Raw genomic sequence first — 23546 nt, 5'->3', positions numbered from 1 at the left:
TGTCCTAATTCTGTACAAGCATTTCGTGTTTTTACCAAAAAAAAACAAGCAAATAAACAAGAAAAGAGGGAACTAAAGAATGTAGAAGTAGTGGCACTACCTTGATGTAATATTCATGATCAACGCCGCTCTACTTGCAAAGGAGACATTACCCCTCCATCCATCCCGCATCCTAACAGGGAGCTGAAACTTTCAAGTTTCAAGGTTCAGTTTTTTTTTTTGTGGTCTTCTGGTTATAAAAAAAAAGGGTTCAAAAATCATATATATATATATTACCTACCTTCTCCATAGATATAAACAATTTCCACTCAGGATTCCATGTCAGATTTCTCCCTTATGTCTCTGAGGAGGTCGTCCAGCTCGGGGAGGACAGATCTGAGTAGCAGTTCGAGTATGGAGTATGTGACTTGCTTCATGCATACACTCGACTGCCATAGATTCAAGATCATTGGTTCAGACCACAACCCTGAATTCAGCTAAATGAAAAGATTGTAAGAGTCCGAAACCTGGGTGAAATAGAAGATGTCTCGGGCGCATCTCCTGTACTGCTTGGGCCCTACTAATCCCACCAACGCCGTCGGGGCTCCATCTGATTTCGCCACCCGATGTTTCAGTGAGTTAAAGTTTAACTCCAGATGTTGTTCAATTACTCGAGACGGGAATCCAGTACTCACCAAAGAGAAATTTCTTTATGTCACTGGCTCTCCGGGCACTCTCCAGTTGCTGCTCAAATGAGCTGGGTTTCGTTTCCTTTAGACCGCTGAATTGGCCGGCGATTTGGAACGGTTTCTGATCATGGTCATTTTCATCGGATTTGCTCTGAGCATCGCCAACTCGGGTGAAGAAGACGCCGTTTGGCCAAAGAATCTGGAGAAATTGCAAACAATAGAGTTTGTGACGGAGAGAATTAAGGCAACAACCCTCAACTAGTCCTATTAAACTTCTCTCTAGCCCTCCTGAGAGGATCAACGCAAATGATAGTTTCAGTCAAATATGAGGGTGACTCTAAGATGATGAATAGGGGAAGATTCTTCTGTCCACATAATCTCAACAAGATAAGGAAAACTCGGTTCTCACATCTTGAACCCAGCGGATCCCTTTGGCGATTGTGTCTTCATTCCTGAGCCAACAGATCTGCCCCAGGAGCAAGTCATCAACAGCATCTTCCATAACCAACTGTAATATTTGTTTTGATATCCAGAAAACTTGTCTCCTGGGGAAATATCAAAGATTAAAAAAAAAACGGAAAATTAAGATTGTTCTGAAATGTGGCGGCGTGGTGCTGAACAAAAAAGAGGGCCAGAAAAAATCTCGAAAGTCATCTCACCTTAACCAACCTCTTCTATTCAACTGAAACACCTTATCGACTAGGTTAAGTATTGGCACACTGACATTGGGTGGCGTCCACTGCATTCCAAAACAAAGGATTAAGTTTAAGTATGTATGTATATATGCATGTATGAATCCAAATTGGAAGAAGCAAAATGTGAATTGGTACAACCTAACCAGACTGAGAACAAAAACAACCACATTACATAACAAAGATTTAGGTTAATCGATCAAGTTTTGCTTTCAAAATAAACTCAATTCAAAACTTAAGGGATGTCTCCTGGTTAAGCCCTCAAGTGCAGGTTCAGCACTGCATGCTAACATGGCAAATCCAGGCAAGGCTCATACAGATCCCATCGGAAAAATAAAGAAAGTGATAAAAGCACGATCCCCTAAGATTGTGTGGAATACAAAAGGGAGATTCCAGGCCTAATATGTTGTACCTCAGGCGGCATGCCAGTAGGATTGTGGATCAAGGCTGTCAAAGGATCGGCAAGCTGCAAGTCAAGAGAGCCCCTCTGTTCAGCTTTAACCTCAAAATCGTTTTCCTTCTCTGAACGTGACTTCTTCTCGGGTCCTCCAAGGCGCCTTACCACCCTTGGTGGGAAATTCTTAGAGTTCACTTCGTTATCTGAGTGCCACCCATTAGCTCCTAAATCAAATCTACTTTCCGCATGAGTGCTATCTCCAAGTTTATCAACATCATCTGTATCGGATGTGCTGTTCACTGATTCTGATGTAATTTGCCTAGGAAGATGACTGCTTAGGTCATGTACACTCAAGGAGAGGTGTCGGGCAGGGACAGAAGCACTTTCTTCAAGCTGAGAACCTACAACTTTCCGCATAAGGCCATCTGAAACCCCTTTGAACTGACGCACAATGTCATCCATTGCATCATCAACATTAACTGTTCATTTCCAAGAGATAAACTTAGTACAGAAAACGTAGAGCAAAGCAACCACACAACATTGATTTCAATGTACAGAATCCTGGACATAGACAAAACAGAGAATAGTTCTACTGCAGAAAGCAAAAAATGAGACAGGTGTTCAAGGGGGATAAAAGGGAGAAAAAACTTATGACAGCTCGGGTAGAAATTTTATAAATAGCTAAAATTCTCTCAACCAGAGGAAAATAATTACCTGCTAGTGTTTTCATCACTGATGAAGACTTCCCAAAAGAATAATTCTTCAGAAGGAAAACACGATTATTAGATCCTCAGGCCAAAAGGAAGAGAAAGTAATGTCATCAAATAACAACTACACAGTTGATAAAAGCGTCAGAACAGTTCACCAAATTCTAGCTAGGTGCTCACCTTCGAAGAAATGCTCAGAAAATCCCAAACTTCATGCTGTTCAGCTACATTAGCTATAGACAATAGATCCTGCAGGAACACCAAATAATAGTAAATTATCATTCAAAAAGTATGCCACTGGTAAATATCCTTCAAGGGCTGCCAAGGGACGGTAACATACTTGCAGATATTTGTCTAGCTGAATACAACGCTGATGAACAAAAGCATCCTCAGTGCTTGATGAGAATATTCGCTTAGGAGGCAAATGTAAATTGTAGTTTGGGATATCTTTGAGCTGACGATGCAGCCGCTCAAAATTACGGTATCTGGAAGGATGAAAAGAAAGTAACACAGATTCAGCAACAGTAATCTAGTGCCTTTTACAAAGTCAAAATCAAAAGTTAGTGGACATGTCTGATTAAGTAACTAGACTTTATTTCAACGATGCACTGATCTGATATTACTGCTACCAGAATTGATTAGTATATAACCTTCTCTTAACAAACCAAGTTCTGTTTTCTGCATCTGACACTGCAATAGAGTATACTGCGAATGATTTTGATCCCAGTTTCTCGAAATAAGCACCACGAACCTGCAACCACACATACATGTTAGATAATAGCTCTCTGAAAACTCCTCAACAAAAAGGGTAGTATTTTTAGTTCCACGCGCCATAAAGAAGATGCATTCCATATGTATTTACAAAAATAAACCAACTAACATTAACTTATCTTGATATCTAAATCTGAAGATAATTTAAAGACCTGAGCATACCTGACATTTGAGCTTTGGAGAATGTTGTCCCTCTTTGTGAAGAAAGATGTTTGGAGATTTTTTATCACTAGTGTATTTTTCATTGTGGTTGACAAAATCTGTGGTGAAGAACTCTGTGATAGTAGACCCCTCATGTCCCTGCGTTGTTTCACGATGCCCTTTAAGATCAGAAGTACTGTTGGATCTTTTAAGCCTAATTTTGCTTCCATCAGAAGCAGGATCATCCTCATAAATGCAGCTGTTCCCTTCGAAAGAAGATGATTTATTAAAATCCTCCGCCAATTGCGCTTGTCTGACATGTAACTGATTATCAACACTTGATCTTGGGGGTAACCGTGCAATTGCTTTCCCTTCAGATCCAGTAGAAGTTCGAGACATAGAGGCATGATCTTTCTGTTTTAAAGATTTTTTGTAATCTTTCTTCTTATAGTTTCTTCCTTTTGCCCACATGTTTTCTAGGTTTTCAGGAGCAAGAACCTCTGTTCTCCTTTGCGTTGCTGCCTCGAGCACACGAGCCCATTCAGCAGAATGTGGATGTATGGTCAATTGATACTTTTCATAGTCTGGAGATGACTTTGTCTGCTCATCAAATTTCGCAGAATTCATGTTCTTCGCTTGATTATCAAATGATGAACTGTTCATTGAGGCAGATCCAACACTCTGTGCTTCCCCCGAAAGCTGCTGAAAGTCTCCCTCTTTGATAATGTTGATAACGATTTCAATCACCTCATTAATACGCCTGGTGCAGAGAGAAAAATATTTCACACATATTCCTAGGAAAAACTGAAAATAAACAGTTTGAACAAAATATCTAGCACTGAGGAAACCAGGAAACTAACTTCCGCCACTTAAATCTCGGTAGTAATTCTTATAAGTTAAGATTTTTAAACTGCCAGATATGGGGATAATCTATTATCCCTATTTGGTTTGCAATATACCCATGCAAGGGGAATTGGATCAAGGAAAAGACTAAAAGCTAGACATCGGTACCAAATACTATTAACCTGGAAGATGGAGATGGTCAAAGAACTTACTCGGGGCACACTAAATTCAAAAGAGGTTGAAGTACCAAGCAAGTAACAATCTCTCTAGCAATTGTTCGAACGAGAGGGCACTGAGCTTCCCGTGGCCTGAGAACCACAGATAATATCCCAGCCACTATCTGTTGAAGAACCTGCAGGATAAGACAACACTTACACATAATGCAATAAAAGCACAGGCAGAAAAGCCAATCTATTTATCATCTGAACTCTCCCTTCACACCTTGTACTCACACTCTGTAGACACGAGCGCGGGATAAAGTTCCCCAGAAGCCGTAAGATGGTATTTCAATCTTTCATTTCTCTCCTCTGATGACAACGTCTTCATAACATCAATGCCTATAGCAGCTTGGTTTCGTCTAAAAAGTTCCAAATGATTGCCAATCAAATCGACTATGTCCCTGAAGCATTAGACACTGCTTTTCATCATCCTCAAATAAAGTTCCTAAGAAGCTTTTTGTATGAGAAGAATTGAAAAAGGCGACAAGTGAAACGGGGATTAAAATGGCACCTGGTTAGCAAGTCAACGATATTTATCTCTTTTACTCTTACAGATAATTCACCAAGGGCATCCATGATAACTGCGCGAATCAGTTCAGGCGCCTCCTGATCCTGGGAAATTTCAGAGTACCACAAATCTACCACAAAATCCTTTAGGATTTTATCGACAAACTCATTTATTGCAGCTTCAACTACTGGAGAGTCGATCTTCTTTTTCCACATTGGAGGAGGCAGTGCACAAGAAAGACGTGGATCATTCAACGGTATCTGCTTGTTCACGAGATAAGACAAACGACTTTTACTGGGAGCTGGCTTAACTTTCCAGTGGAACTCAACCTCATTAGACAAAATCCGTAGACCACAAACAATGAGGATTGCCATTGGTAAATTCATCCACATAGACGTACTCGTATCTGTGTCAAAAAGTACAAAAACATTTAGAAACAAAAACTAATCGCAAGAGATTAGTTCAATCAAGTACATAAGAATCACAAGACAACATTAAGCAACAATAATTTAGAATAGGGAAGACAAAACCCAAAAACAATGTCCCATCTAATGCACACAAATCAAAGCCAGAGAGAAACTAGCACTGTTTTGTTCCTCTGTTCTTAGCCAAGTGGAGAAATTATCATAAATGGTCTTGATTTCAACCTAGTTAAGGAGATAAACCAGAGGTGTACAATGTTATAGCTACAAATTCAACAAATACCCGGAACATGGCGTACCGAAAATAGCGAATCGAAAACAACAACATTCTGATAATTCCTACAGGAACTCTCTACCTAGAACAAGAACCAGGAACCCAAAGAAGCACCAAACAGCAAAATCAAACACAATACGGACAATGGGAAATATGTACGGAAAAGCTCGGAACGAACTTACGGGTCAAGAAGTAAGTGACGAAGAAAACGCACAAGCCCCACCACACAGTCCGTACTTTAGCCTCCTCGATCAGATCCTGTATCGTCTTCATCGCCTTCATCGTCTTCTTTATTTCTCTCTCTCGTTCCTCTACGTCCTCCTCTTACTCCTCTTCCAATTCAATCCTTACGCAATTCGAACCAATTCAGCTTCTCCGAGAGGACGAGGGGAATTCCCGAAAACCCTACAACTCTACAAGAGCTAGTCAAATCAAAATTGAAAATCGACGAATGCGAAGATTGAGAAGTTGGATTCGCCGCCTCAAGATCGTTGAAATTTTGGATCAGAGGTACTGACCGGCCATGAATGGATTCTCCCAACTATTTGGCCGAGTCCGCAGAGACGGTGGCCAGAGGCCGAGGGAAGAGTGAACGGTGCCGTTTTGGTTATACATACGCGTATACACAGGTCTTCTTTCTTTTCCCGTTATATATATATATATATATTTTTTTTCAGGTTACATCACAGTTTTGTCCATCGAGTTTATTTTAAAATATAAGGAAAATCAATCAATACTAAATAAATATATAAAATTTTAATTAATTTAATCAATATCTTAAATATTAAAATATTTTAAATTAATATTTTAAATTAATATTTTAAAGATTAAAATATTTTAAATTTATAATTAATTTTATGAAATTGATAGCAATTAATTTAATTTCGATTTGTTTTTTAATTAAAAATTATCATAAAAACCGAGTTAAAAATTACAATTGATTTCATAAATTAGAATATCAATTTTCATAATTTTAATATTTAAAATATCAATTTAAAATATTTTAATATTTGAGATATTTATTAGATCAGAATTGAATCCCTTGATTTTCACGTGTAACATATAATAATGTTCTAATACAAAAATACTAAATTAAACGAAAAAAATTATAGAGTTTCTTTTTCTCGTATTATTCCATGTATTACGCAATGCATTTAGAGATAAAATTTTATCGCGAAATCTTATTAATGTGTGGTTGACTATGGATTATACAATTTCTTTAGGGTTTTTATTTATTTTATTTTAAGGTAAATTTTAGGTTTATGGGACCCTATATAAAAGAAATTTGTATGGGACCCTATATAAAATAAAGCCTTAATAAGTGGTTTCCTCTTCATTCTTGAATCCGTCATTCACACTCACAGTGTTGGCAAAGCCTTGTGTAACATTTCAATCAAGCATAACATTTTTTATTTATAAAATTGTAAATATTAAAAAAAATTATGCCTCGATTTTAGACTAAATATGAAATAAATAGAATTCAAATTACGTGCAAATACAAAGACATAAGTAACGTAAAAAATTAGATGAATTTTCGGTACGGCCGGAAATATTTAATTGAAATGTAGATGTTCATACCATTCATAAACCAAAATGAGATGGTTTGATAAAAAAAAAATATTGGCTTTGAACGGTATTGGTTTTTATTTTGGGTTTTTGGTTTTAGTTTTTGGTTTTTGATTTTTAGTTTTTGGTTTTTGGCTTTTGGATTATGAAAATTTATAAATCTAAAAAAAGGTGGATTTTAGTTTTTAGTTGATTTTTTTTCATTTCCGGGTTTTTAGAAAAACTAAAGCTTTGAATAGAGATGGCTTTTATTTTGGGTTTTTGGTTTTAGTTTTTGGATTTTGATTTTTAGTTTTTGGTTTTTGGCTTTTGGATTTTATAATATTTGAAAACTCAAAAAAGTAGCTTTTGGTTTTTCATTGATTTTTTCGCTAAAATAGCTTTCCAAGTTTTTAGAAAAAGTAATTTTGTAAAAACTTGAATGTTGTTTTTTTTTGTTTTTGGATTCTAAAAACTCCAAAAACTCCCACCATTCAAGACCTAAATTTCAAAAAATTTGATTGTCGGTTTTTTCACTTTTTGAAATCTAAAAACTGCGAAAAACACAATATTTATATTTTTTGAAGCACTCAAAAATTCTATTTTTTGAGGGGGAAAAGAAAAATTAAGAGTTATTAAACGACGGCGTTTTAACTGAGAGGTGCTTTTGCCGTTTAACTGCACGTTTCAGCATAGTTTTCCGGTCAATTCCGAGAGCTCTAGCCTAACTGAAATACAGTTTGAACTTTTTTTAATAAAAAAAAATTGCTTCAATTCCCACTTTTTTCTCCGTTTTCTGAAAACCCTAATTCTCTTCTGATCCTCCGAAATCCCCAAATCACTCGATTTTGGGGGAAGATCTCTATTTTGATCTCTTTGTGATCGACGAGAAATGGAGGAAGACAAAGTTTCGCTCAGGGCGGATAAATCATCCCCCAAAGAAGAACCCGTTCGAGGAGAAGAATCCGACAAGGACAAAACGGCGGTGGCGGTGGAGTCGGAGGAGCCGCAGAAGAATTCCGGAGGTTGGGGCTGGGGGTTTTCCGCCTTCTCCGTTCTGTCGGATCTTCAAAAGGCTGCGGAGGAGATTTCTCGTAATGTGTGATTCAAGCTCTTAATTGATCCCCATCTTTTCTATTTTTAGGATTAGGGTTTCATTTTGGAAATTCCTGGGTGCCGGATCTGAGGTCTATGGTATTCGGCACCTAGGTTTGTTGATTTTTTTTGTTTTATCAAATATGCTTGCGCGAACAGCGAAATTTTGTGGGAATTGACAACTGTTACATATTTGCTTCATAAAGTTGCTTTATTAGCAATAGATTCTTGATTAACTTACATGAGCTGCTTTAAAAGGAATTTTTTTAATAACTGAAAGATCCTCCGTCACTGTGCAAATAATCAAATGCTTGAACAGCTCTAGGGAACTTATTTTTGTCTCCACGTTTGTAATATTCTGAATCAGAATGGCCGGGCACCTTCTGTTCTTCCATTTTCGTGGAAACTAATTCTAGTGCAATGTTGCTGTGAGGTCATTCGAGAATAACAGTCCCTGCTTTGCTCCTGTAGGCTGCAGCAGTGGCAGAGAAAGCGGCAAAAAGCATGGCAGATTTGCAAGAGGATGAGGAAGACTCGGAATCAGCTACCAAGGAGCAAGAGAAAACTGAGGAACCTAATAAGGGGCAGGATAGTGATGATGAGAAGGAGAAGGTACGGAAGTCTGCTCTGGATAAACTGGAGAATGCAAGCGAAGATACCCTCCTTAGCCAGGCAGGTTTTCTTGACTTTTATATACAAGTTACACTATTTGTTGTAATAAAATCGGAGATGTGACATTCTGTCCATTCCATACACTTTTTCTCATTGCAAGATTTTCTTCTCTTTGCTAATTCATGTTTGGCACAAGTTCGCTTTGCTCGTTTGTTTACGCATTACAAGTTGCATAGCATTTATATCTTAGTGCTGCAGGGTTTGAAGGTTCTTGATGATTCTGTTGAGACTTTCACTTCCGGAGCCTGGCAGGCATTAGGAAATGTGTGGAAAGGTGGCACAAGTTTGGTGCAGAAGTATGTTACTTTCTTTCCTTTGTTTTCTGGTGTTCGTAATTGCCTTGAAAATTTTGTCTATGGAGAGAGATTATATGTAGCATCTATTTTGCGAAGACAAGTATCATTCAGGACTGGAGCACTAACTTTGTGTTGAAAAAGAGGAATGCAGCGTTTCAGTTGGAGTATTGGATTTTAAGTAACAGAACTAACTATGTTAGATTTTTTGGAGAAGGAAAGCCTGAACACACAGAATACAGACTGATGAAAATGAAACAAATGTTGATCAGCGTCATTTGCTACACAGAATAATGTCTGGGCTTGCCATCATTGGCCGACAATACAAATTCATGAGTAGAATCAGTTTAGTTCTAGTTATGTTGTTGGTTTCTGGTAAACTGGCTCTCTATTTCAGTTCTCTATTGCTAGGTTATGACTCTCCATATGTGTTTTTGAATATAAACTATAAGCCATTTGATGCATCATTTGCTGAAATTTCAAAATATATTCTTACCCAGAGGTTTTAGGGTTTTCTCATTTCGGATTGAATCCCTTGGAATGAGGATCAAGATACCATTTGCACACTCAGATGAGGGCTGCGTTCATGGCTAGTGTGGAAGATTCAGTTCTTGACAGCTCATTGTTTGTTTGCAGACTTGAAAACAGTATTCAGCAAGGTGGTTCGCCTCGTACAGCTGGATCTGTTGCACCGTCTTTACTGGAGGTTTGTGTTGTTTGTAGCATCTTCTGTCTGTTCTGTATTAATGAATTTCACTTAGTCTATGCTATTGTTCTGCAGACAGGAAAAGCATTAACAGCTAAGGGAATGCAAGTACTCGAATACGTGGGCAAGGAGACTATTGATTTATTGATCACAGAGACCGGTATTGACATTGCAAGGAACAGGGAAAGCCTGGCCAGCGGGGATCAGCTACATGAGGAAGTGACATTCGATCGGTGCTTTTATATTTATGGAGGTCCAGAACAGCTGGAGGTGACCTACTTATCGGTGAAAGAAACCTGTCATTGTTTCTCTCGGATTGACTGTAATTTCCCTCAATTCTTGATGCATAATGTCTTCAGGAATTAGAGTCATTGTCAAGCCACTATGCTCTGTTGTTCAACCGGAGAAAGGTTAAACTGTCACCAGATCAGAAATCTCTGTATGATGGAAAGCTTAAGCAGATCCAGCAAATTTTCAGTTTCACTGATGAAATTGGTGGAAGTAACGCAGAATCTGACAAAGGGAAGAAGATTGAGACACAAACAGAAACTGGTGAGGATGAGATGAAGAATCTGCATGACTCAAGTGTCAGCAAAGCTGCTAATATGGCTGCTGGGTAATCCCTAAAATCATTCCTCTTTAGTGTATTGAATCTATATTTTACTTGTCTTTGTAGACTCTTAGCATGTTCTTTCTCATGGAAACCTTCTCCCAGCCTCGGGAAAGAGACAATAATCCTCCTGAAATTGATAACTAATTCCAATCCTTATATTTAGATCTGTACTTAGAAATGGGAAGGACAGAGATTTTTTATGATAAAAACATATTTAAGATTCCCTTACCCGAGATTGATGATTTTATTAGCTCATTGTGTGTATTAAATATCTTCCTTTTTCAAGTATTAGTTCACTTTTATGGACATTTTCCAGGTTCACAAACACCTTAGCTGGACTAAACAACATCAACGATATGATTCAGAGGACTGGCGGCAGGCTTGACTCTCTTCACTCAGAAGGAGTTCATGTGCGAAAAGGATTTCTCCCTTTTTCTTCTACCTTTCCCCTTCAATGTTCAAATTTTCAGCTTTGTTAAAACTCCGTTACTGTAAAAGAACAGAATCCAACTACTAAAAATTGAATCTCATTCTTGCAGAGACTGTCGGAGATGTGCTGTTTTGCAGTCACTCATCTGCTTATCGTGGGTAAGTCCATCATATCCCTCGCCAACAAGGTTGAGGATGAAGACTCTGAGGCCTTAAAAATCGAGTGGCCAGAGGATCCCACTGAGAAAGCTAAAATGATCAGAGGCAAGACCGAGTCAATGACCGGATATGTTGAAGCCATTGCAGACAGTTTCATAACAGGTCGGTCCACATCTGCTCTCTACTTTTTTTCAGCTTATAAGTGTTGTGAAATTCACATTGAAATCCTATTTGCCAGTTGCCTGTCTCTTAACGTATGTGAATAGTGTTTTCCACTTGGCTCTAATAGACATTCAAAGAAAGATGCCTTCTATAAAGGCTACTAACTATGAAAGAGGAGAAATTCCCGAAAACACACCCGGGCTTTGTTCATTTACATGAATGGAGCCCGTACGATTCACAGCGAGGGAAAAAATGACTCGGGAAAAGCCTGCATTTTTAGTAGAGTGAGGGTGCTTAAGATAAATGCGGACTTGCTCCCTTTCGAGTATCTGAACAAAACTCACCTCGGTGACTAGAAATTCCATAGCATTAGGAAAAGGAAAAAAAAAGGTTGATGCTTTTCTAACACCATTTTTTTTCGGCTGCTTACGACAGGAATATCAGATGTAACAGAAGCATATATACATGCGGCAGCCGAATCCAAGGACGAACATTCGACCCTCGTCCCGGACAAAAGCAGCAGCTTCAAGGAACGTCTTCGTTCAGACAAAACCACGGCTGTTACGAAAATCCAGGAAGGGCTTCAACACTTATCTTATGTCGTGATATCGTCTGCCTCGACATCCTCCGCTTGACACCGATCAGTCGGATTCCGGTGTGTATTCCCTCCTGGTTCTCCTCTCTTTCACACAATCTTGAATCTCTGTCTCGTTTCCTTTTGTAGATATATCGTTTCTTAGCCCTTGGTTTAAAAAAAAAAAAAGAAAAAGAACCTTCAAACTTTGCTCTGTTTCTATGGCTTCCTCTTTGGAAGTTTGATTAGTAGTTTTTTTTTTTTTTTTAATTTGGCTTTGTTGCTTCCAAAGTTGTGTTTTTTTCTGCTTGGAAGTTCTTTTAGCTGTTTTGTTGGTTCATGGATCTTTTATATATATATATATATAAAAAAACAAATATGTAAGCTTCAGATATCATTTTTTTGTGAAATTTTAAGTGTTTTTTTCTTTGTTGGATTATAACTAAATAAAACAATACAAGGTTGTTCTTCCTCTCCCTCGATATAGTATATATACACATACATGTAAAATGTTCATCAGAATTTGTGATTATATTCAGTATATGGGGTAGTCGGATTTGCTGTTTATAATATATCTGTATATATTTTTTCAGAGAAAAAGTGTAGATTTTGAAACTAAATTGTAATTTCCGAGTTAGCTCTTTTACATGAAATATCCCAGATAAAAAAAATATTTGGTCAATAGGTCATCATGCATCAAGAGCCGTTGAAATTTTAATTGTTGCTCCGAATGGAATACATATATATACACACACACACATATATATATACATGCATTTTGACTGTAATTTATGAAGTGGGGCATGCCCAATAGACTGAAATTAAATTAAAATTCCTCAGAAATGACAGTTATTGAAAGCCTGAGACGTTAATCATCCTTAATAATAAATAAATAAATAAATGAATATTCATTCACCATAAAAAGTTTATAAGCTCCCACGTTTTTCACCTTATCCATTCACATTTATAGACGATACAATTAATGCGACAAAAAAAAACAAGAAGAATAAAGATACAAGACGGCTATTTGTTACTATTAATTATATCTGCCTTCGTTTTTTTTTTTTTGTTTTTTTTTTATTTACTATTTATGGTTATCTTACAACTCAAATCTACCACCGACACTATCAAAAAAATATAATTATATATTTTTTAAAAATCGAAGATAAAAGCAAAAACAAAACACGGATTCACGATGCTGTTTTTTAAAGAAACTATATCATATGATTAAAAATGAATTATTGTGCTTTTGCTGGTATGAATATATGTGTGTGTGTGTATATATTCTTTTAGGGTTTATTTTTATAAACAAAAAATAATAATGGTGTGTCGAGTGTCCATATCGACGATAAGACCGTACGTGGTCGCAGTTACGTCCACTTTCATTAGCTAAAGCCAAAACCCTCTTTTGGAACGATCGTTTTCTATATATGGCCAACCATGTCTGTCTTTATTTATGCTTATTTTAGTTTTAAACTTGTCATTAGATATCGCCCACCATTATTTTAATTATATTTTAATTAAATTAATTAGTATTTCAAAATGTTTTTGTTGTATTTGACTTAGTCTTGAAATCAATTCGTTTTGGTTCATAAATTAAATAAATTGGGTTATATTTTTTTTTGGGTACGAAATTGGGTTATATTTATAAGCGAACTAACAAGTAACTAAAAATATCGAATAGTTTAAATGTTATGTCTACTCGTTATTTTTACAAAAATATTAAAATAATTTTATTCCATATCTTTCTATGATTTATTACTTTCAAATAAAAAAATATAGACATATTAAGTTTAAATTTTAATTAAAACAACTTAATTATAACTAAAATCGAAAGATATTTAGGTTTTATACATCCGTCTATGTTGCACCACATTATTAACTTAAATAGTTAATTAACGATGGAATAGATTAGAGGTATAAATTATTTAATTTAATGGACGAAATGAGTTTTAACAAATTATTCGCCGTTGGGTTATACAAGTTATGACATATCCCATGTTTCATTTTTTTTTTAAATTTCCTTTTTTATTTTTATCCTTTTGTTTGACATGTAGACTTTTTTGTTCTTTTCACAAAATGTTAAAATGTCATGTTTTTATATTTTCTTGAAAATATTTTCTCTTTTTCTTTAAAAATTTTATTTATTTATTTTATTATAAAACAGATTACAACAACAATAATAGTCCTAGAGATGTATTATAACGTGGGAATGGATTAGTGCAACTTGCATAATTAATGAGAAAACCAACAAAAAAAAAAGGAAATTATCAACTATATTCGAAGATTCCCGTGTGGTACCGAACTTAAATATCAACCGTTGGATCTGACATATTCTTCAATCTAATTGTTTTTAATATATATATATATACATTCTGTCGTATCAATCTAATCCGTTGTTGGCCCATTTCTTTTGAAAAATTCAAAATTTCATGTGATTTCCTCCTTTTTTTTGAAAATATTTATAAATATCTATTTTTAAATATATCAAATAAATATCTAACCATTTAATTTATCTAATTAATATTTTAAATATCTCAAATATTACAATATTTTAAATTGGTAGCGTAATTTATAAAATCATTTATAATTTTTCATTTTTAGTCATCAAATAGAAAGAATTATTAAATAATTTTTACAAATTGTTGTGAATATATATTACGGTAACACAAGTCATTATTTAAAAATGTTCAACGCTATTTTTGAGATTTTGTTCGTATAAATTATTCATATATCATAAATAAAAAAATTGGGAATTGATATCCATTTCATGAGTTTGATATCAATTTAGGTATATTTTAACATTTGGTCTATGAATTTTGAATATTTTAATATTTATGATATCAATTATATCAAATTAAAATTTTAAATATTTATTTGATATATTTTAAACAATTGAATTATTTATACATAGTGCAAACAAAGGATAAAGCTTTGAATATTAAGTCATGACCACTTCTCTCACTAGTATTTGTTATCATTATCAGTAGCGGACCTAGAACAAATTCTAAGTGGGGGCAAAATTAAATTTAGTATGTGATAAATATAATTTACAATGGAAACATTTATAAAATTTGGTTAAAATGTGATCAATTTCATAAAGGAATTATAATTTTTTAATCAAACCAATGGGGGCATATGCCCCCATTCTTCTCCAATTGGGTCCGCCCATGATCATTATCGCCTATGTTTTTTTTATACATTGGGAACCCAACTACTACTCTTCGGGCACACTGACGAGTAAACTCAAGCCCACATACACGAGTCTGCAACACACGTGTGGAAGGTAAATCAACCGTAACTGACAGGCGATAGATGAGGGGATAAGGAATCGAACCCTCAACCTCTCGGTACGTTGACCATGCTCATTGCCAACTCACCTAGGGATTTCCCCTATCGCCTATGTTTTTAGGCATGCGTGAGATATAATTTTCACATTTGGATAGTTTTGATATTATTACACTCTCTCCGTTTTTTAAGAGTTGACATTATGGACAAAAAAAAATATTTCTAAATAGATGTCATTTTAAAAAAAAATAGGTAATTTTTTAAAATAATTTCTAATTTTATCTTTAAATAAAACTAACCAATTCTAATAAACTTAATGAAAAGTTGAACCGTCAATTAGAATGGTCATTTCGGTCATTAACCGAATAACCAAACCGAGCCGAACCGAACCGAACCCGACATCAAAACTGAACGGTTATGATTTTTTTAAATCCAAAAAAACCGAAACCGAACCGAATAAAAAATAACCAAAAAACCGAGAAAAAAATCGACAATTTCTTTGAAAAAATGAATTTTTTACCGAAATCGAACCAAAAAATAACCAAACTAAACCGAACCGAAGTTTATATAAAAACCGATTGGTTATAATTTTTTATAACCGAAATAAGCGAATCCGAATATAACCGAACCAAACCCGAACCGAAATCTGAATTGGCCACCCCTACCGTTAATTATTATGAAAAGGAGGGGATATCTTATTTAATGGTGATGCATTTTAATCGTCTCTATTAAATTTAATTTCCTTTTTTATTGTTTGTGGTTCATGAATTTCAATATTTTTTATTTTAACTATCTCGCAAGGTTGAAATTCGTGTGAGATTTTAGAATTAATTAAATTCGAAAGATTTTGTTCGAATTTCAATATATTGGAATTGGATTTCGTCTTGGTAGATTTCGGATGCCCATAAAATGTTTGGATAATTATATCGAACCTAATCTCTATTCTCCATTATCCATTAAAATTTATTAAAATAACTGAACCTCAAATTCAAAGGCGTATTATTTTTTGTTTTATGATTAAAATACGAATCCGAACTTTTTGCGAATTTACAAATTGAATTAGTTACAAAAATGAGTAATTCTAAACGTCTTTATGGATATATTATTAGGGATAATTAGGTAATGCAATATGAATTTAGTGTTTTATAAAAATAGAATACTCTCTTTGTTTCCTAATAATTGACATGATAGACAATAATTTTCGTCACCAAATAGATATCATTTTAGATTTTTTAAGTAATTTTAAAATAATTTTTAATTTTATCCTTAACTAAAAATACCTAATTCAAATAAATATTAAAATTTAATGAATATTAATTATATTTTGACTATTTAATAAAGGAATATGTGACTTTTTTATATATTTTCTTAAAAATGAAAAAGATTTAAAATGTAAATACAAGTGGAGGAAATATAAATTCATATCTTTTTCATGTTCAATCGTGTTATAGAGTTATCTTTCACATTCGAATTCGAATGATTTAAAAAGAATTTTGTTATTTTCGTTTCTTTGGTAAATATAAATTTTGTTATTTTCATTGCTGCCAAAATAGTTTTGTTTATTTAAGAAAAAAAAAATGACAAAATACTAGAGGAGATTCAACTACCCATACAATGGGTTCAGGGTTCACAATGTGGTCCTCTCGCCTCTGAACAGAACAAGGAACACACTTGTTGTTGGTGGGGAAAAAAAAAAGATTAGGACTAATCATGGTTTAAAAGGGTATTAATTACGGATTAAATTACTCGTTTAATTAAAAAAATTAAAGAAGAAAATGACTTGATTTGATTTGACTTCACCTGAAAACATCATCTCCCCTTAGATAACACAGTTGTCCAATGGGGGACCAATCATGGCGAATGTCTTCAAACCATTTTCCTATTTTTTTTTTTGTTAAATTTTTCTCAAAAAAATATAAACAAATCAACATGAAAAAAAAAAAAAGATGATTGCTTTCGTGAAATTCAAACACAAAAGATATGTCGTCTATATATATGCATACACATATAAATTTCTGAAGAAAATGGATAGGAGAAGAATTAATTAACAACAATTACATATAAATATAAACAAATCAACATGGAAAAAGGAAAAAGATGATTGCTGCTTTCGTGGAATTCAAACGCAAAAGATACGAAACAGAAGATATGTCATATATATATATATATGTGTGTGTGTGTGTGTGTGTAGATTTCTGAAGAAAATGGACAGAAGAAGAATTAATTCACAGCAATTACATCTATAACTACGAAATGGGCAATCTAAAGATCGAAACTTTAGATGATATAAGAGATGTAGGGATTGCCCCAGAAGAAGGCAAAAAAGGGATATACAAAATTCAGGGAAGAAAGCCGATGACGAAAGGGGAAGGAAAGGAAGGAGCTGCTGCGGCGGCGGAGTAAGAGTAAGGGCCACGGCGGAGGAACGGCGGCGGAGGCGACGGCGGCGGAAGGTTGCTGATATGCTGCTGAAGGACGATTCCGATGGCCTCCGCCACGACCACCACGAACTCCATCGCTATCTTCAGAAGCTCTATGCAGAATTCTATTCTCTTTATCACCATCTCTCTAGATCTCTCTCTCTCTCTCTCTCTCTCTCTGTGTTTTGGATGATGTCCTTCAGTTCTTGTTCAGATAATTATCCACAAACTCTAAAAAGAGTACGTGTGTGTTCTGTGTATGTGTGCGTGTATATATATACATACATATATATATATATATATATGTGTGTGTGTGTATAATGGGGTCGATTTCAGTAACCTGTAGATCTCGTATGTAAATAAAGTGAATGATTTTTTATCATAAAAAGAAAAGATATTTAAACAAACTCCTTTTTTTTTTAATTTGGCCTTTGAATATATAAAACCCGGGTTTCTCATGATGATGATCGAAATAACGAAATCCAAAGAGCGTGTGTTTGGATAAAATCATAATATCTATCTAGGGTTTGAATAATTAAAACCTAGTTTTATATATATTTGACTGATAAGAATAACAAATATAATAATATTATATGTATATATATAAATACATACGCTATATTTTTTAAATAATTTAAAATTTTATCATATTTTTTATCCAATAATATCTCTCAAAAAAAGCGTAAAAATTTAGATTAATATTCCCCCTAATTGGAGAAATGCATACATATTACATATATTAGTAATATATAAATATGCGTAGAATAGATTATACATGGTATACGGATATAGATAGGTCTGAGTAGTATCGAATCACTGCTATTATTTATTTAAATGAATTTATATGAACATAACAGAAATGAAATTATTTTATAAAATAAAATTGATATGACCTAGCTGTTTTTGTTGTTGAATTATGAGGCGCAATAAAATGTGGGGAAATAGACATAGGAAAATTCGTGCATATTAAAAAACGCAAGATCCAAATGGACCTTTGATCATAAAATTAAGAAACGTGTTATAAACGTGAATCTAGAAATGAACACATTATTCAACGGACCACCGCTACAAGTGTTGCAACGAGGCAAGATACGTACAAGACTTTATTTAATTCTCTTACTTCCTTGAGACGTTATATATGTGTTTTGTGATAACCATATATATATATATATATATATTAAAACCCATTATATTTTACATATTGTAAAACACCCCATTGTTTAATTAATTAGCAAACAGAAATATATTATTTTTATTACGACGAATCACACACTCATAAAAATGATGTTTTCTATACACACAGATAGCCGCAAATCTCATAATATATCGTTTTTTATATATAAAGGTCTGTATAATCTCATATATCTTCGTCAAAATGCACCACATTTTTTATATATAAGTTCCAGTTTGAGATATATTATGAAAACTACGCATAAAAATATAATATTCTTATTAGATTAAAATTAGATATTATTATAAATATTACGAATTGCAATTATACAGAGTTTTTAATAGAATTATCTCATATATATATATACGGTTATTAGTTTTTTTATTAATTAGGAAGTTCTCCGTGCCTTCGATCCGACTACATCTCCCAGCTCTGGAGCAGTCTTTAGAGTACATCTAAAGGTCCAAAGAGTAACACCCTAAATGCACCCCTCCCTCCCCGGCAGCTGGATTCGAACCGGTGACCGGAACTCCGAGAGCAACAACCTTCCAACCACTTGTCCACTACTTACTGGGTATATACGGTTATTAGTTTATTTGTTCAAATTACTATAGTGCATCTCTCTCCCTCTCATACATATATATATATATATATATACACACACATACACACCAATTATTGGGCGGACAGATTGGTCATGCCGCAACAATCATTCCGATTCATGTTATAGTAACTACAGACAATGTGTGTACACACCGTCATACGCATATATATGCATATATACTGTGTGTGTATATATAATGTTTTTCATCTAATGTCACTAACAAAAAACTTTTATATATATATATAGAATCCAAATTTGGGTGAATCAAATGGTAAGGGATGGAGTAAAAAATTCCAACCTCGATTCGAATTTTTACTTGTGTAGAAATATTCACTCAGATTTTTCTGATTTTTTAAAAGATATAATTGGGCTAAATATCTAGTAAATTTTCAAATTATCAAATATATATATATATATATGAAGACACTTACTATCGTCTAAAATGGCACACACATATAATGGAGTATGTGTACGAGTGTAGAGGTGGGCATTGTGGTTGAAATTACTATATTGCACGCATAAATAGTAACGCTATATTGAATACTATTGTTTAGGAGAATGATAATGCTATGTTAATCTTTAGGACAAATTTATAAGTATTAATGAAATGAAGACCCTTACTATTGCAAATAGGTTATATGTCCCATAGATATTGATGGGCGCAACTGTGCTTTCGATATCTAAAATGATGTTACGAATAGCATATATTATTCTAATTTGATTATACACATATATATATATATACACTTTCTTATTCTTCCCAAAATTAGTGATCAGGTCAAGTTTGGATTAACCAACCCATTAAAATATAATCTAATTAGTTTAGTTTAATTAATAAGTTGGATTGGACCAATCTAACAATAATAATTTAATGGGTTGAGTTTAACTCATAAAACCCAAATAATCTATTTTAGTTTAATTAATTAAAAATCGAATTATATATATATATATGTATAAATAAAAAATTGAATATAAAATAATTAAATTAAATCCGTGGAATATTCATTTTATTAACGAAAATTAAATATTTTAAAATAAAAAATATAATATAGAATTTTAAATTTTCTAAAAATTGATGAGAAAATATTAAAATTAGATACGAAAACTTCATTTTCTATACTAACATTACATATTCTAAAATTTTCAAAATAGTTTTTTTATTTATAAAAAGTATATAAATTTTAGTACAAATCGAATTCGGTTTGTACCGAATTCGAAACGAACCAAACTGAATTTGAATTCATAGCGAATCCGAACCAAAACGAATACGAACCGAATTAAATTGAATCCGAAATCATACATAAATGAACCAAACCGAATCCAATCGAATCGAAATGAATTTGAATCCAATCGAATCAAGTCGAACCGAAAACGAATCCGAACCGAATCAAGTAATAAATAAACAAAAAATCTGAAATATTTTTTGAAAAATGAGTTTTTACAATCCTAAGCGAATCTGAATCGAGTAATTCGAACCGGTTTGGTTCTACTTGGATCCGACTATTTCGGATTTTGAGAATTTATAATCAAATATTTATTAAATTTGAATCGATTTAGTTCGTTTCGGTTCGAGTTCCGTTATTTTAAATTTATGAATTCATAATCAATCTGTTATTTGGTTCGATTTGGTTAATAATAAAATAACCGAATTGAATAATCATATCTAATTATAATGGAGAATAAAGAACAGAATGTTTTAATGAGTTATTTGGGTTAACCACTCATAAAATATTTTTAACAAAAAATAGTAATCCAAATACAAAAATAATTGGATTGGATTGGATTAACCCATCAAACCCAATACAATTTGACATCTATACCCTAAATCCGTAAATCCTAAAGAATAATATATATATATATATATATGTTTAGTTAAATTCAATGAATTTTTAAAATTTCCACATAGACCGCTTTCAATTCACAGTTCTTGTGAAAGTCAAGCAATGAAATTACAAGATCAATTGACTTATTTAGTTAATTTTACAAAGAAAAAATGAACACATTAAAACGGCACAAGTTTTGTTTTTATAGAATAAAAAACATGATAATAAAAATATTTATACACAGAAAATGTCTTAGCCATTTTTTAAAACTTCTATTATTCCCATAAATGGCAATTCTCATTGATACAGTCACATATGCCAATTTTATAATGATTACGAATAGACTAAATTATCCAATGAGACAGGAACATCCAATGGTTAAGCTATCAATATATTCAAATAAAAAAAACTGGAGAACAATTAACAATAATGGTATGTTTTATTTTTATATCTGAATGATTATAAAAAACGAACTTAATTAATTAGAAAATTTTTCGTACAACTTTAAATTATAGATCATTATTGTTAATATTTATTTCATTTTTAGCGAATGTGTTTGTTGTTTACGTGATAAAAAAAATTTAAATATTTTTTCACGAAAAAACCGAAATTAATTAGAGATGGGACCTAGGGTTTTCTCACTCCTCACTCGTGCCCTGCGTGTGCGCGCGCGCGTTATCGTCTCTTCGAATTCTCCCTATAGATATGCATATATACACACGCATTTGCTTACAGAGAGAGAATCGAGATAGTCGCAGTGAGAGAGAAGATGGGTAGGTCAAGGTGCTTCATGGACATCGCCATTGGAGGTGAGCTTGAAGGGAGAATAGTGGTGGAGCTCTACGACGACGTCGTTCCGAAGACCGCCGAGAACTTCCGAGCCCTTTGCACCGGCGAGAAGGGCATTGGCCCCGACACCGGCGTTCCTCTTCACTATAAGGTCCTTCCCTGTCATATCAATCAATGTCTACACACGCATATACACACGTGTCTCTGATTTGGTTGCATTGCTTCGAATGTGAAAATGAGTTCCTGATTTTCCTGTGATTTAGGGTTAGTGGCTTAATGGGTCGATCATATCTGGGTTCGTTTCTTAGAATCTTAGCTCTGGTTAGGGTTGCAGTATATAACTCTGTAATGGGTTATCACATGAGCTGAGTCTTGCCATTGATTTTGGAGGTTTAGTAGATAATCTTGTATACTCTGCATTAGTTATGTGTCCTTTTACTTTTAGTTCATGATGTAATGGTTATCCGGTATCTATCACTTTGTAAGTTAGTGGTAAATTGCGCTTATTATTGTCTATATTTGTTTGAGATATCTGATACATTGGAGATATCTTATTGGAGCCCATCCTATTGAAAAGCCTAAGTAATCGGTCCATGTGTGGGTGAACATGTTCAGGATTCGATGTAGGAGATGATATTGAATTGAAAGAGAGGGAAACTATGGAAGCATAGTTGATAAATGACATTTAGAAAGCTTATGGTGGTAGTTATTTTGCTGATGAGGTAGTTCTAGACTTCCACTTTATTGCCTCTAATATCTTTTGCTTTTTAGATAGAACTTACCAGTTAATAGGACTTTTGCTATTATTGCAGGGGAACCGATTTCATCGTGTTATCAAGGGGTTTATGGTTCAAGGTGGAGATATATCAGCACAGGATGGTACTGGAGGTGAATCTATCTATGGCTTGAAATTTGAAGACGAGAACTTTGAACTGAAACACGAGAGGAAGGGGATGCTCTCTATGGCCAATGCTGGGCCCAACACGAACGGGTCTCAGTTTTTCATTACAACAACCCGTACTTCTCACCTGGATGGAAAACATGTCGTGTTTGGAAGGGTTATCAAAGGAATGGGAGTTGTTCGTGCAATTGAGCATGTTACTACAGACGAGAGGGAATGCCCCTCTCAGGATGTTGTGATTCAAGACTCTGGGGAAATTTCCGAGGGTGCAGATGATGGGATATCAAACTTTTTTAAAGACGGTGACGTGTACCCTGATTGGCCTGCTGATCTAAACGAAAGCCCAGCAGAGTTATCATGGTGGATGGAGGCTGTGGATTCTACCAAGGCACGGGGAAATGAACACTTCAAAGTAATATTCCTCACTGTTTTAATTACCTGTTTTCGTTATATATATTTTACCCATTTCGATACAACATTGTCCTCAGAAACAAGACTACAAGACGGCTCTCAGAAAGTACCGCAAGGCTTTGCGCTATCTGGATATATGCTGGGAGAAGGATGGAATCGATGAAGGTCTACCATATCTTTTTCTTATATATATATTGTTTTCGGCAGCTTAAGCTTAGAGAATTCTTGTATATACATCCGTCTATGTTGC

The 23546-nt window shown here is 34.2% G+C and overlaps 4 protein-coding genes across 11 annotated transcripts in view; 2 read left to right on the top strand and 2 right to left on the bottom strand.

The window, feature by feature from the left end:
• Positions 1-90: 90 nt before the first annotated feature.
• LOC104819594 lies at positions 91-6255 on the bottom strand. Of its 5 annotated transcripts, none has more exons than XM_010549738.1 (17): positions 6160-6255; positions 5824-6054; positions 4949-5351; positions 4661-4838; positions 4432-4571; positions 3398-4136; positions 3115-3215; positions 2805-2949; positions 2645-2713; positions 2472-2517; positions 1773-2236; positions 1328-1407; positions 1078-1213; positions 675-867; positions 507-589; positions 281-428; positions 91-183 (listed from the first exon to the last, which is right to left on the bottom strand). In XM_010549738.1, exons 2-16 carry the CDS (start codon positions 5921-5923, stop codon positions 309-311), a joined length of 2997 nt encoding a protein of 998 aa, XP_010548040.1. In that variant the 5' UTR covers positions 5924-6054; positions 6160-6255; the 3' UTR covers positions 91-183; positions 281-308. The 5 variants fall into 5 exon arrangements, with proteins under 5 accessions (XP_010548040.1, XP_010548041.1, XP_019058791.1 ...); XM_010549739.1 differs by having other exon boundaries at positions 5824-6046; XM_010549740.1 differs by having other exon boundaries at positions 100-189.
• Positions 6256-7905: 1650 nt separating this feature from the next.
• Positions 7906-12104, top strand: LOC104819592. The gene is made up of 9 exons (XM_010549734.2): positions 7906-8285; positions 8753-8953; positions 9152-9249; positions 9883-9952; positions 10028-10222; positions 10312-10568; positions 10882-10975; positions 11105-11315; positions 11751-12104. Exons 1-9 carry the CDS (start codon positions 8079-8081, stop codon positions 11948-11950), a joined length of 1533 nt encoding a protein of 510 aa, XP_010548036.1. The 5' UTR covers positions 7906-8078; the 3' UTR covers positions 11951-12104.
• A 5111-nt stretch (positions 12105-17215) lies between these two features.
• LOC104819589 lies at positions 17216-17876 on the bottom strand. Its single transcript, XM_010549733.2, has one exon. It carries the CDS (start codon positions 17739-17741, stop codon positions 17517-17519), a length of 225 nt encoding a protein of 74 aa, XP_010548035.1. The 5' UTR covers positions 17742-17876; the 3' UTR covers positions 17216-17516.
• A 3973-nt stretch (positions 17877-21849) lies between these two features.
• LOC104819588 (peptidyl-prolyl cis-trans isomerase CYP40) overlaps positions 21850-23546 on the top strand; it is a 3510-nt gene continuing 1813 nt past the window's right edge. For all 4 annotated transcript variants that reach the window (XM_010549731.2, XM_010549730.2, XM_010549732.2 and 1 more), the window contains exons 1-3: positions 21850-22135; positions 22797-23297; positions 23374-23461. In XM_010549731.2, the coding sequence (XP_010548033.1) occupies positions 21965-22135; positions 22797-23297; positions 23374-23461 (760 nt within the window). In that variant the 5' untranslated portion in view covers positions 21850-21964. The remainder of the gene's footprint in view (positions 22136-22796; positions 23298-23373; positions 23462-23546) is intronic.

The sequence above is a fragment of the Tarenaya hassleriana genome, unplaced genomic scaffold (assembly GCF_000463585.1).
Source record: "Tarenaya hassleriana unplaced genomic scaffold, ASM46358v1 Cleome3, whole genome shotgun sequence".
In the NCBI taxonomy this organism is placed as follows: Eukaryota; Viridiplantae; Streptophyta; class Magnoliopsida; order Brassicales; family Cleomaceae; genus Tarenaya; species Tarenaya hassleriana.
This window is presented reverse-complemented; position numbering and strand designations above follow the sequence as displayed.